This window comes from Pyrus communis, chromosome 3 (assembly GCF_041283825.1).
Source record: "Pyrus communis isolate YQ-2024b chromosome 3, ASM4128382v1, whole genome shotgun sequence".
In the NCBI taxonomy this organism is placed as follows: domain Eukaryota; kingdom Viridiplantae; phylum Streptophyta; class Magnoliopsida; order Rosales; family Rosaceae; genus Pyrus; species Pyrus communis.
In genome coordinates this window covers 23564748-23577436 of record NC_142567.1, presented here as the reverse complement: position 1 = coordinate 23577436, position 12689 = coordinate 23564748, and the positions used below count along the sequence as shown (strand labels likewise).

At 38.4% G+C, this 12689-nt stretch overlaps 1 protein-coding gene, 1 long non-coding RNA gene and 2 pseudogenes across 2 annotated transcripts; 3 read left to right on the top strand and 1 right to left on the bottom strand.

Annotated features, from left to right (window-relative positions):
- Nucleotides 1–3420: 3420 nt before the first annotated feature.
- On the bottom strand, nt 3421–4517 carry LOC137714282 (uncharacterized; annotated as a pseudogene).
- A 145-nt stretch (nt 4518–4662) lies between these two features.
- LOC137716551 (Tetratricopeptide repeat (TPR)-like superfamily protein) lies at nt 4663–6949 on the top strand. The gene has a single exon (XM_068456006.2). The coding sequence runs from the start codon at nt 4951–4953 to the stop codon at nt 6349–6351; it is 1401 nt and encodes a 466-aa protein (XP_068312107.2). The 5' UTR covers nt 4663–4950; the 3' UTR covers nt 6352–6949.
- A 344-nt stretch (nt 6950–7293) lies between these two features.
- Nucleotides 7294–8350, top strand: LOC137714283 (dirigent protein 10 pseudogene; annotated as a pseudogene).
- Nucleotides 8351–8611: 261 nt separating this feature from the next.
- LOC137716613 (uncharacterized) lies at nt 8612–10713 on the top strand. Its single transcript, XR_011065694.2, has 2 exons — nt 8612–9569; nt 10295–10713. It is a non-coding gene; the product is annotated as an uncharacterized LOC137716613 (long non-coding RNA).
- The last annotated feature ends 1976 nt before the right edge of the window (nt 10714–12689 follow it).

Below are 12689 nucleotides of genomic sequence, written 5' to 3'. Positions count from 1 at the left end.
GCTTATGCCTTGCAGCCCTATACGTGAAGATGATTTAAACTAGGCTTTCTTAAAGTCCAAAGTTCAAATTGAGTCCTGTGCATTGGCTTACTTAGGACTCTGTTGGAGATATAATTTGCCATTTTAAACGCCTCACCTCATAGAAACATAGGAAGATCAATCCTACTCATCATGCATTTTACCATTTCAATCAAAGTCCTATTTTTTCTCTCGGCTACACCGTTTTGCTGTGGTGTTCCGGGAGTGGTATACTATGCTTGAAACCCATTTTCTTCCAAGAACATAGCCATTGGACCCTTTTGTTGACCTTTCTCTGTGTACCAGTCATAATACTCCCCTCCACGGTCCGATCTTAAGATTTTAATCGTCTTTTCAAGTTGTTTTTCCACTTCATTTTTTAAAGTTTTAAAGCAATCAAACACTTGATTTTTCTCATATATATATATATATATATATATATATATATATATCTTATATCCGAGAAAAATCATCAATGAAAGACACAAAGTAGGCATTTTTGTAGATTGTTTGTGTAAGGAAAGGTCCACAAACATCTGAGTGGATGACTTCTAAGAGGTTAAGACTTCTTATTGAACCAGTCTTCTTTGTGTTTGTTATTTTCCCTTTCCAACAGTCGATACAATTTTGCATGTCATTAAAATCCAACGTTGGGAGCATTTGTTCTTTTAACTAAAATTTCTCATCTTTTCTTGTTAATATGTCCAAGCCTCCTATGCCAAAGCATAGAAGACCTTTCATCATTCAGAGACATTTTCAAAGACAAATTTGATTCCACTACCAAACATTTTGTATTAAGCATTACTTGACAATTCAATCTCCAAAGATCATTGTTTAAAGAACAAATACCAAGCAAAAGATTCATATTATTTTTCTTCTAAATCCGTACACTTTCATCATCTCCCACAAAAGTATAACCGTCTTTTACAAGCTTTGATGCATAAATTAAACTTCTAGTTAACCTAGGAACATAAAGAACATCTAGCAACCCTAAAATGAAACCACTTCACAACTTGAGCTTTGGGGTGCCTACTGCCTTCACATCTACTTTATTCCCATCTCCAACATGGACATCATAGACTTCATTTCTTGCAATTTCCCTTCTTGTGAATTCATGCAAGGAATTGGTAATATGCACCGAATAACCAGTGTCAAACCACCAAGAATCTGGAGGGACTTCAACAAGATTAACATCAACACAAACAAAAACATTTTCAATTTTATTACCTTTCTTAGGTGCCCCTTTCTTTCATTTATCACAATCCCTCTTCAAGTGACCAAATTCTTTGCAAAAGTAGCACTTAATATTTTCAATGTTGCCCTTAAAACTGTGAGATCCCTTGGAGGATGAGGGAATATCATTTCCAGCAGGATGAGAATAGGAGAAAGGTTTATATGTCTTACCAAATGTCGCGATAGTCTTCCTTAGAGTTTCAGCCCTTATAAAATTCACTGGTTCATTTGACACCTTTTTGATCCTGCTCTCCTTTTGGACACATATGGAAATAAGATCGTTCAAGCTCCACTTCTCCTTTTATGTGTTGAATGATGTCTTCAATTGGTTATAAGTGTCTAGGAGGGAATTAAGGGCCATATGAACAATAAAAGCATCATCAATGGGGACCTCCAGGTCCATGAGCTTTGCAGCACCCTCCACTAGCTTCAGGATGTGCTATCTAACAGTGCATTTCCCATCATATTTCAAAGTTGTCAAGGTAGTCATGAGATTCCCCATTTCTCCCTTCTCTAAAACCTTAAATTTGCCCTCAATTGCTTCCAGAAAATCCTTTGCTTTGTTAAATGCAAGAATGCCTCCTTTAACAACTTCATCAATAGATCATTTGATCACCAACACTGTCATGCGATTCGCTCTCTCCCATTTTCCAAATTTCAGCCTTTATTCAATGGTGCTATTGTCATCCAGTGCTTGTGGCTCATCTTCCCTCAATGCAAGATCGTAGTCCATTAGTCCTAGGATGATCTCTATGTCCTGTCTCCATTTTTTGTAATTTCCCCCACTTAGAGGCTCAATAGAGGAAAAATTCATTGAGTGGGATTCACTAAAGAAGCCATGAAGACATAGGGAAAAACACCATAAGATACAACACTTTTGGGTGAGGAACGTTTACTGCAAAAACTTAATCCATGCATAGCCATTTAGTTATTTGTTAAAATATTTCAAAACTTAGGTCTTTAGACAATAATCAGCACTATAGTTAACCATTCACCAAAAACTATGCTCTAATCCATTAATCGAACCATTCATACGTTGCCTTCTTTAGAAGAACTTATATGCATGTTATGATTAAATGAACTACAAAATTCCCATGCTTCTGATTTCTCAGTTTAACATTCCAGTATGAACCTATATATTATGCTAAGAAAACAAATACATACACGATCCTCCTTTATTTTGCAATCACTGAAGAACATTGTGAAGTATAGACATTTATATACAATAAAAGCTTGAATCTCAGTGAGACTAAATGGCTCTGATACCAAATGTTAGATTAAGCATTTAGTGTCAAACTAAGATTACGATATACAAATAAATGTTAGTTCATAGTGATTGAATCCGTGCACACACACACACACATACCTGAAAAAGCCATGAAGAATAGTATGAATGCACCGAAGAGAATACTAACAGAAGGTCTTCTACTCACACAACCTTTATGTCCAATACTAGTGATAGTCTAGTGATTCAGTGAACGTATATCTGGTGAGCAGGGACGTTCATATTTATAATATATTCTAACGTGATCCCAACTATCATGGGATCAGTTAATAACCATTAACTTGCACGTTCGAATTAGGTTATGTATAACGTTCCCATAATTCCTTAATACTAGGAGATCAGTTGTTGACATGGCCATGACTCCTAATTGGTTTAAACCCACATTTAGGTATCCTTATCATGATACATGTAAGTTCAAAACCTAACAAAACATTGTTTGCTGAATTTCATCGCCTGCAAACAGTTGGTATCAAGAAAACTAGCGACATCCTTAAACTCTTCCATCAAGATGAGAAGTTAATTATTTAGAACATGTTTGAATGTAAAACCAGTCTTATTCTCGCTATGCACCTGCATTGACATGAGTGTAATAAAAGAAGCAAGGCCAGGGTCGCCTTCAACATTTATTCCCAAATCAGCATCCTTGGTATCCACAGAGTGACTTGAAGAATACTACCTCAATATTTTTATTTGGCAAGTTGCCTTCAACATTCAAGACTCAGCTCAAATACCATGCTACTCGAACAGACTTCTCTATTAGATAATGGATTAAACTAAATAACATATACAATGCATTAATGGGAATGAAAGGTGAAACAATTTCAAAAGTAACTGTAATCATTTGAAGGATCTGTTTCGACTTTCCAAGATGGAAATTAATTTCATTATGATCTTCCTATCAATGGCAACAAAGCACAATCTACTTTATCTTTGGACAGCAAATCAATTATCAATTCCGCAGTTGATGCATCTGCAGAAAAAACCCTTCTCCACCATTCGTTGAATAAGTCTCATCTCTTCTGATGTCTCGTTGTTATTGAAAAAACCTCGTCTGATTATGTTAAATGTCCAACTATCTGGAGAACAGCCTTTCTCTTCCATTTCTTTAAATAACTTTACCACTTCGCTCATTAGCCCTCCGTTACAAAATCATCCAATCATTATGTTATACGTCCTGGTATTAGCTTGAAGACCTCTTGATGATAATCCGCGAAATAGATCCCTTGCAGATTCAACTTTCCCACCAATGCACAAGTCTTCAATAAGAAGAGCGTAAATCACAATATTTGGATCCAACTTCTCACTTTCCGTATCTTTTAACAATTTTATTGCCTTGGGAAATTGTTGGTTTTTACACAGGCCGTCCAATAAAACAGCATAGATTTGAACATTTGGAAATTGGCCGCAAGCTTGCATCTGAGCGAACAACTTTTATGCATCTTGTGTTCTCCCTACTTTGCAAAAACCATCCATGAGAATGGTATAAGTAACGACATTAGGAACGACTCTGCTGCTAGACATTTCCTCAAAAAGCATCAGTGCCTCATCTATTCTTCTATGCTTACAATAGCCATTTATCAATATGCTATAACTATAAGCATCAACAATGGATCCCTTGCTGAGCATTTGTTCCAAAATCTTTTTCGCCTCGTCCATTTCCCCTTGCAAGCAATAACCATCCATAAGTGAATTATAAGTAGTTGTCAGGCTTTATATCCCTTCGAGTCATCATTTCGATCAATCTTTTTGCTTCCTCGACCAAGCCCTCTTTACAACGGGTGTCTACCAAGACATTGAAGGTGTCCGTATTTGGAAAGATACCTTTGCTCACCATTTCATCAAACAATCTCGTAGCTTCTTTCGACAACCTTAATATGCATACTCCATGAATCAAAGAAGTATATGTAATGACGTCAGGGTCAATACCTTTACTCATCATTAAGAGGTTCGATGCATCAATAACCATAGTATCCTCAAACAATGCAAGGCTTGCAACCTGCTTCTTCCATCCTTTTAAGCAATTGTATAGCTTCACTGTTGTTACCTTTCATACAAAGACCCTTAACTAGTTACTAGTGTTTACCACTCTCCATCATTTTACTAAAAATCTCAAAAACATCAACCTTTCTATTTTGAAGGACTCCGTTGATCAGTGTGGTGAAAGTCGCCACATCAGGTTCAAAACCAAGTTTGAAGAATTTTCCCAAGACAGACTCTTATCTTACAACTAATTTCTTGGAAGAAATTTCATTGCCAACGTATATACCCTTGATTTGCTCATTTATTTATTTATTTTTATTAATGTCGTTCTCTTATTTTAATTTTATCACAATTAAAATAGCTCTAATTTTCTTGAACATTTGTTTTTGGAAACGATTGCTTCAATTTGTTTTCTTTTCTTTTTCCCGCGTCCAATGTTCCATTCAAGAGCCAAATCGATCAACCTTCTCCGTCATTGCGGCAGCAATCCCCTGCAATCCCATCACCAACCATATCAGACTTTCCGCTCCAACAAACCCAAGACCACCATCCCTCGCCGCCGCCAACGACTTCACAGAAACACCGCAAAGCTCCGCAGGCCGATACCTTTCGTCTCCGATGTCAAAGCAACGCAAGACCCAGAAGAGGCTTTGTCTCTCTTCCACGAGTACCACCAAATGGGCTTCAAACACGACTACCCTTCTTACTCTGCTCTTCTCTACAAGCTCGCTCGCCGCCGGAATTTCGAAGCCGTCGACGCCGTTCTCGGCCTTGTCCGAGATCGAAACATTCACTGCAAAGATACCCTTTTCATTGCTCTGATTCAACATTACGGGAAAGCCGATTTGGTAGAGAAAGCCGTCGATCTTTTTCATCAAATGCCTTCTTTTAACTGTGTCCGTACGTTGCAGTGCTTCAATGAGCTCCTTAATGTGCTTGTTGATGGCGGTAGGTTTTCAGATGCGGATGAGATATTTGGGAGGTGTTCTACATTGGGTTTTCGTCCGAATTCGATTTCGTATAATATAATGATCAAGGGGTGGCTTCAGAAGGGCGACTGGGAAGAAGCATGGAAGGTGTTTGATGAAATGCTTGAGAAAAAGGTGCAACCTAGTGTTGTGACGTATAATAGTCTTATAGGGTTTTTCGGTAGAAAGGGTGAGTTGGAGAAAGCTACTGGTTTGTTTGAGGACATGAGACAGAAAGGGAAATACCCGAATGCGGTGACATATGCATTATTGATGGAAGGTTTGTGCTTGGCGGGGAAGCATGATGAAGCAAAGAAGATGATGTTTGATATGGAGTATCGAGGGTGTAAACCACGGCTTGTGAATTATGGTGTATTGATGAGTGATCTTGGAAAGAGAGGGAAGATTGAGGAGGCAAAGTCTTTCCTTCAGGAGATGAAGAAGAGGCGGTTTAAGCCGAATGTTGTGATTTATAACATATTGATTAACTTTCTGTGCAAGGAAGGCAGGGCTGCGGAGGCTTACAAAGTCTTGGTTGAAATGCAAGTTGGAGGCTGTGAGCCGAATGCAGCTACTTACAGGATGATGGTTGATGGGTTTTGTCAGATAGAAGATTTTGAGGGAGGTTCTAAGGTTTTGACTGCAATGTTGGCAAGTAGACATTGTCCTCGTTTAGAAACATTTGAATGTTTAGTTACAGGCCTATTAAAGTGCGGGAAGATCAATGATGCTTGTTTTGTCTTGGAGGAGATGGAAAAGAGAAATATGCAATTTCATTTGGAAGCTTGGGAAGCTCTAGTTGTGGATGCTTGTGGAGAGGATATTGTTGCATGTGACGTTGTGACTGAACTAGGCTCTGCCCATTAATGGTCATCCGGGAAGAGATGAATCAGCACAAGTGGACCATAACGTCGCTTGGCCTTCGGCAGAGAGTAAGAGGAATGGTGTTCTTTGGGTGATGGGGAGCTTCTGATAAGATTTTTTCTGTGCTCTTAGGTACTTGAAGCTCTAGTCTCTGGTAATTGTGGTGAGAAAACAGTGGTTAGGTTGGCATGTAAAACAACTAAGCAATGTGCATTGTGCACCCGTAAGGCTTCAGGAAGAAGAGGAGTTTATGAATCGAAACATTGCACCAGTATCATGTAGTATTATTGCCAACTCAATGTCTGAGGAAGCTCACTATGCTTGTGGTTTGAGGTTTAGTCGGCATGTAAACTTAGCCAATATATGACCACTGTAGACTTCAGGGAAGCGAACCCTACTTGAGGGAAGAGACAGAAGGTTTGCTCCAGAGTCGAATTGTCGATGCGATTGCGAAGTCAAGTTTCTGGGGGAAGCTCTGATTGATGATGCTTGTGGTGCAAACACAGCTTTTTGTCATTTGTTTTCAATTTAGTTGTTGATACCAAATCCTTTGTTTAATTTTTGGTGGGGAATATAATGGCTTCCATGGATCTTACTTCTATTTCGATTTTTTGAGTTTATATACAATAAAAAGTTACCATATATCTTAGAAATTCTTCTATGAAATTACTTTTTACTCTGTTAATGGATCAAAAGTTAAAATAATAATACGATTTTAATTAAAAACTCAATTAAAAAGGGAACTTCCTAAACGAATCCAAAGGTTTTAATTAAGTTCACAACTGAAACACAAGCCTCTAACCAACACACCAGGGCCAGAAATGCAAGAACACCTACTCCATCTTATAATTTAAACTTAATCTTGTTAAACTTAAATATATGTTAAACTTAGATATATATACCCAACAATTCTGTCTTAATTCATCATCAACCCATTAAACAAAATATCCTCTCCAGATCATAAGTTCTTCAATTTTCTACCTTTCCTTCGAATTTATGGCAACCCGGAAATTGACTCCCTTGGTCCTCAAGCTCACAATCTGGCTGCTGCTTCTAGCTCTTGCCATTCCATGCGCCACCTCTGCCCGACTCCTCGATGAGGAAAACCCTGCGGCCCCCGAGGAGACTGATACAACTCAAACACAAACACCTGTTTCCAATGTGCCACCTCCTCAGGTAGCTACAAATCCAGCAGGCCCTGCTGCAGCTACAAGTGCCACAGTTGGCAATACAGCATCCTACCATCCACTAACCTTCTTCTTGCATGACATTATCGGTGGATCAAACCCCTCGGCTAGAGCTGTCACTGGAATTGTGGCCAATCCGGCAGTCAGCGGTCAAGTCCCTTTTGCCAAACCCAATGGAGCAAATATCCCAATTGGGAATGGCATTCCCCAGAACAACAACAACAATGGAATCATCAACAACAACAATGTCCCCTTCTTCACCGGCCTTGGTGGAAACGCCGGCAACAACTTGATCCAAAACAATGGCAACAACAACATCATTGGTGGGAATGGGCTTCCGTACCTGAACAGGGCTCAGCTTCCCCCTGGAATCACCCTTCAGAAGCTTATGTTTGGGACCCTTACAGTTTTCGACGATGAGCTGACTGAAGGGCATGAGCTTGGATCTGGCTTGCTCGGCAAGGCACAAGGGTTTTACGTGGCGAGTTCTGAAGATGGGAGCAGCCAGACCATTGCCTTCACAGCCATGTTTCAGAGTGGAGGTTATGCTGATAGCCTCACCTTCTTTGGTGTGCATCAGGTGGCAGCTTCGGAGTCTCATCTTGCAGTCATGGGAGGAACTGGCAAGTATCTCAATGCAAAGGGTTATGCTCTTGTTAAGACTACTCCTGCAACAAATCAGCAAAACACTGATGGAGTTGACACTGTGCTGCAGTTTACCACGTATCTTACTTACTAGTGTGCTAATTAAGGTTTTAATTTAAAATGTTGTTAATTTTGTGTTTCGCTAAAATCTCTGCATTAGAGATGCATGTTCGAAAAGGATTAACTTAAATTGCAGAACTGATTGTTATTTGCATGAAAATGACGTATTTTTCTTTTGAAATATATCTTAAATCGGATAGGACTAACGTGAGATTAGATGAAACTAAACTACATGAGCCTCGTGCTTTTGTGAGAAGTATCTCACGAAAAGTTTTTCTCTGCTTCAAGAGTAGGCTGATTAGCCTTCTAACTACCTTGGCTAATTAGCCTCTACCACTTCGAGATTAAGTGATAATTTAATATTGGGGTTATTAAGGACATATTTCAATCAAGTTTTATGAAGTTCTTTTAAGATTAAAACTTACCTATATATACCGATTAAGTTGGAGAAAATGTCAGTACAAGAGGGCTGAAAGACGTTGGCAACCAACGAATAAAAGCAAAAATGTGAAATTTGTCCTGCGTGGTTGAGGATTAAGTGAAGAGTTTAAGGCATTTATGCGTTTTACGATAGTGAATGGTTGATTTAGTGAAAAGGTTGATCAACAATAGAACATGGGCGTGGCATCAGGGGTTGGGTCATATTGGGCTCAAACGGGCAAGGTCGTGAGCTAGGCTTGGATTCTAAACTCTTTGGGTACGTTGTTTGTTCTTACTAAATGTCACTGGATTAGATTGGACTAAGAATTAGTTCAATCCAGTGTTTGTTCTGTACTGAGATTATGTTTAATGAGATTAAGAGGGAGTCGCACGGACAAACTCCTTCACTAGGAGTTCTTAGCGAGACCCCCCCCCCCGATACCCATGGATTGCTAAGACCTCGTCTGCTCCGTCTTCATATGCTCCGTCCTCACCGTGCTCTTATCTCTCTCTGCTCTCTGTTCTCTTGATCATCGACAACCACCATTACACCACAACTCACCAACTCCAGCGAGACCACACCACCAACCCACCACCACTCTCTCCCTCTCTCCTCACCCTGAACCCAGAATTTGGAACTGAGATCCCATTTCTACCGTTGTCCGTCCAACTTTAGCTGTCCTTTGATCCACCTCCGAGGAAGATCTCGCACTCACCGTCCTCGATTCAATACCGCTGAGGAGTTGTGTAGGTTAATTTACTTTATTTCCTGTATTTTTTTTTATTTTTTATTTTTATTTTTTGGTTCAATTTCAAACTCATGATGCAACTCTAAAAAGAGCAGCAAAGCCTTTGACCCGCAGCTCCAGCATCAACCCCCTTCTCCAACCCCACCAGCTTGTTAATCAGGTTTGTGTTAATGGGTTTGATAAAATTACGTTAATTTGGATTAATTTTATTAATTTTTGGTCAATTACTTGGCTTGATTTGTGATTTTTGCTACTTAGTTTCCTTGTCGTCACTTTTGAAAGAGGTTATAGTTTGATTTTGACCGTAATGCATCACCAGTGCCTTACCTTTCTAGAAGTGGATAACCCCAATTAAAGTCCTTAAATAAGTTACTCAGACCACAGTATATCACTGGTCAATTGAAGGTCCTTAAATAAGTTATTTGAGTATTGTGCAATCATACTTGTTCAAGTTTTTGTCATGTGGAAACATTACAAATCTATGGTATCAATCTGCTTCTTGTGTTAAACTTTTGGTCTTTATTTGTTTTCCTTGTATGAATGAATTTGAAAATTCTTTTGAATGTAGCCAAGATGGAATGTTTGGGGTTGTGATGTTGGTCTCCATATGTGGAGGAAATAGGTGTGTTTTGGTGTTAGGTCTTTAATGGTCAAGTATTTTGGGATCAATTTTGTGGAGTAACTCAGACCATGAAGATTTTTATTTGAAAAGAAAAATGATGAATTGCAGCATTTTTGTTTCACATTCTTTTTTGTACTAAGAAAGCTATCTTAGCTATGAGTTTGGCTATTCTAGTTGATATGGTTCTGATAGCATGCCAAGCATTCTTTGGATATGGGACATGTCACATACACCATCTTGAACTCGCTGCTATCTTGGTGCAGAAATATCTTATTCGTGCAGCAGTTTGAGATCCTACGTGCACTCGTTCCGTTGTTTGCACAGGAAGTTCTCGTTTGTACATGTGGACTCCTGGTGCTGCCTACAGTGTGAGCATCCTTCCCTAACCACAATTTAGCATGCTTGATCTAAAATGGAATTGAGTTGGAAGCTGTCTCCTCCTGAAGGATAAAGAGTTGTTTTGCTGTGCTTCTGTTGCAGTTCTTGAATTTAGTAAATATAGCTCGGATGATTGAGGCAGTTAGCTATTTTCCAGAGTTTATTGGAAAAAATTGTAGAATGTACAATTAAGCAGTTTATCTTGCTTTGCTGTGTATTGTGTTAATGTAGTATTGGGATCTTTCATTTGTTCTAGTTGGAACATCCAACAGTTCGATTAAATTGGTGACCTTTCCGTCTCTCATTTGTTTTTCCTTTCATTGGATTAGCACTAGTGCACCTGGAATTGACTAACTGACTTGTTTTGTTGTGAGGGAAGACATTTTAATTGCTTAGTTTTATATACAAATGGAATGCATAAATTGTTCATGATCTCTTCCTTTTGCATATTGTTACTAGTTTGCTTCAATCTAGTTGGAGCAAGCCAATTTACATGCTAGGAATCCAAATGTAGCAATGATCAATGCACAGCTATCCATTTGTCATTGTGCCTCGCATCATTGTGGTATTGGGATTGAATGCAATTGTCATGGTATGGATTAAAATTGGCTTATACATACAAGAGCAATTCCAAGTAATTATTTCACAATTGAGTAAAAAACTAACTTGTCAGACATCAACTTTCGTTCTACTCAAATACAAGTATAAACCAACACCTTTAACCTTAATCTACAACTTTAAACCAAAGGTGAATAATTAAGAAAAGCATCATGAACCCCGTCGATTGTTGGGAGTACACTTTGTTATATTGATGTTTGGAACAATGCTATTCTTGAATCATGTATGTTTCTTTCATTGGCAAGAAAATTTGGTTTTTGTATTTTTATTGAGTCTCACTCTCATCCAATATTATTAATTTTAATAATATCTTTAATAAATAAATAAAAAGCAATTAAAATAGAACAATAATGTAGTCCTAGTCTGAGCAAACATCAAACTGGTGACATTACTGTTTTCATTATCCTGCTTCTTAGTTCGACACTGCACCAAACGTTTTACTAAGGTAGTCCAGCTTAGTCTAGTCTAAGCCAGTCCAGCTTTGTCTCTGAAGCTAGTCCAGTCCGAGACAGTCCGGTGTAACAAACGCACCCTTTGTCCTAGGCTTCGGCAACAAAAGATTGGGTTGGTCAGCCAACCCAATGCTACATGTCGGGCTAAGCTGAAGTTTGGCCCGATTGAACTCGAATTGACCCTCTTTAACCTACTTTAATTATAATTTTTACCAATCGGCGGGTAGAATCATTCGCAAACCACTTAAATTGGTGATGAGGTATTTTAAGTGACAGAATAGCCTTACCGTTACCAGTATGATCCTTTGAGATTTAGTCTTGTGTCACGTCGAATTTCCCATCTCCTTGTCATTTCCCTCTCTTTTTAAATTACTCATCCTTTGTGAGACGTGGCTATTCTTATATGACAAATCACGATCCTTATAAATGAAATGAAATTAATTTCCTTTCGATTTGATAAAAAAAAATATTTGAGATCAAATTCTTTATTTTTCTACAATGCAACCAACTACCAAGCATCGAATGCCACGAAAAATAAACGGCCAAATTTGAACATTAAGATCTAACGGCTAAAAAAAGATAGATTGCACGGCTAAATCTAGGGTATTATAGCCAGATCCCAAATTCTTTGAGATATAATCCAACTAACTTTGAATCCATGTGACATATGAAGGTTTAAGTTTTTGAGGCGCTCTCTTTCGTACATTTCAAAAAAAAAAAAAGTGACAATATTTACATGCTAAAAAATTCATATTTTCCGGCCAAACTACAAAATAAACCTCCAGCGTGAAGTGAGAATTGAGAAGAGATATACCGGCCATACATATTGAAATATTTTTTTGTCAAACAATAGATTTTATTAGATTAAATGTTAAATTAGCCATCGATGGGGTTCAAACCCACGCCATCATGCAAATGCTCAACAACTTTCCACGACCATCATGCAAAGGCTCAACAACTTTCCACCACAGGCACCACTGTAGTAAAAAGCCACTTGCCCATACATATTGAATTGAGTTCCGAGTTTTGTAATCTCGTACCCTAGCACTACCAGAAAGTTCAAAGGTGAGCTCACATAACATATGGAAGATAGTTCCAAGTTTTAAGCTTTCATACGTCAAAAGCATAGTTTCATGTCTCAAAAAGGAGAGTAACCTAACAAATTTTAATTTGCTTGGATAACATATGGATATCATAAAAATTTCTAAAG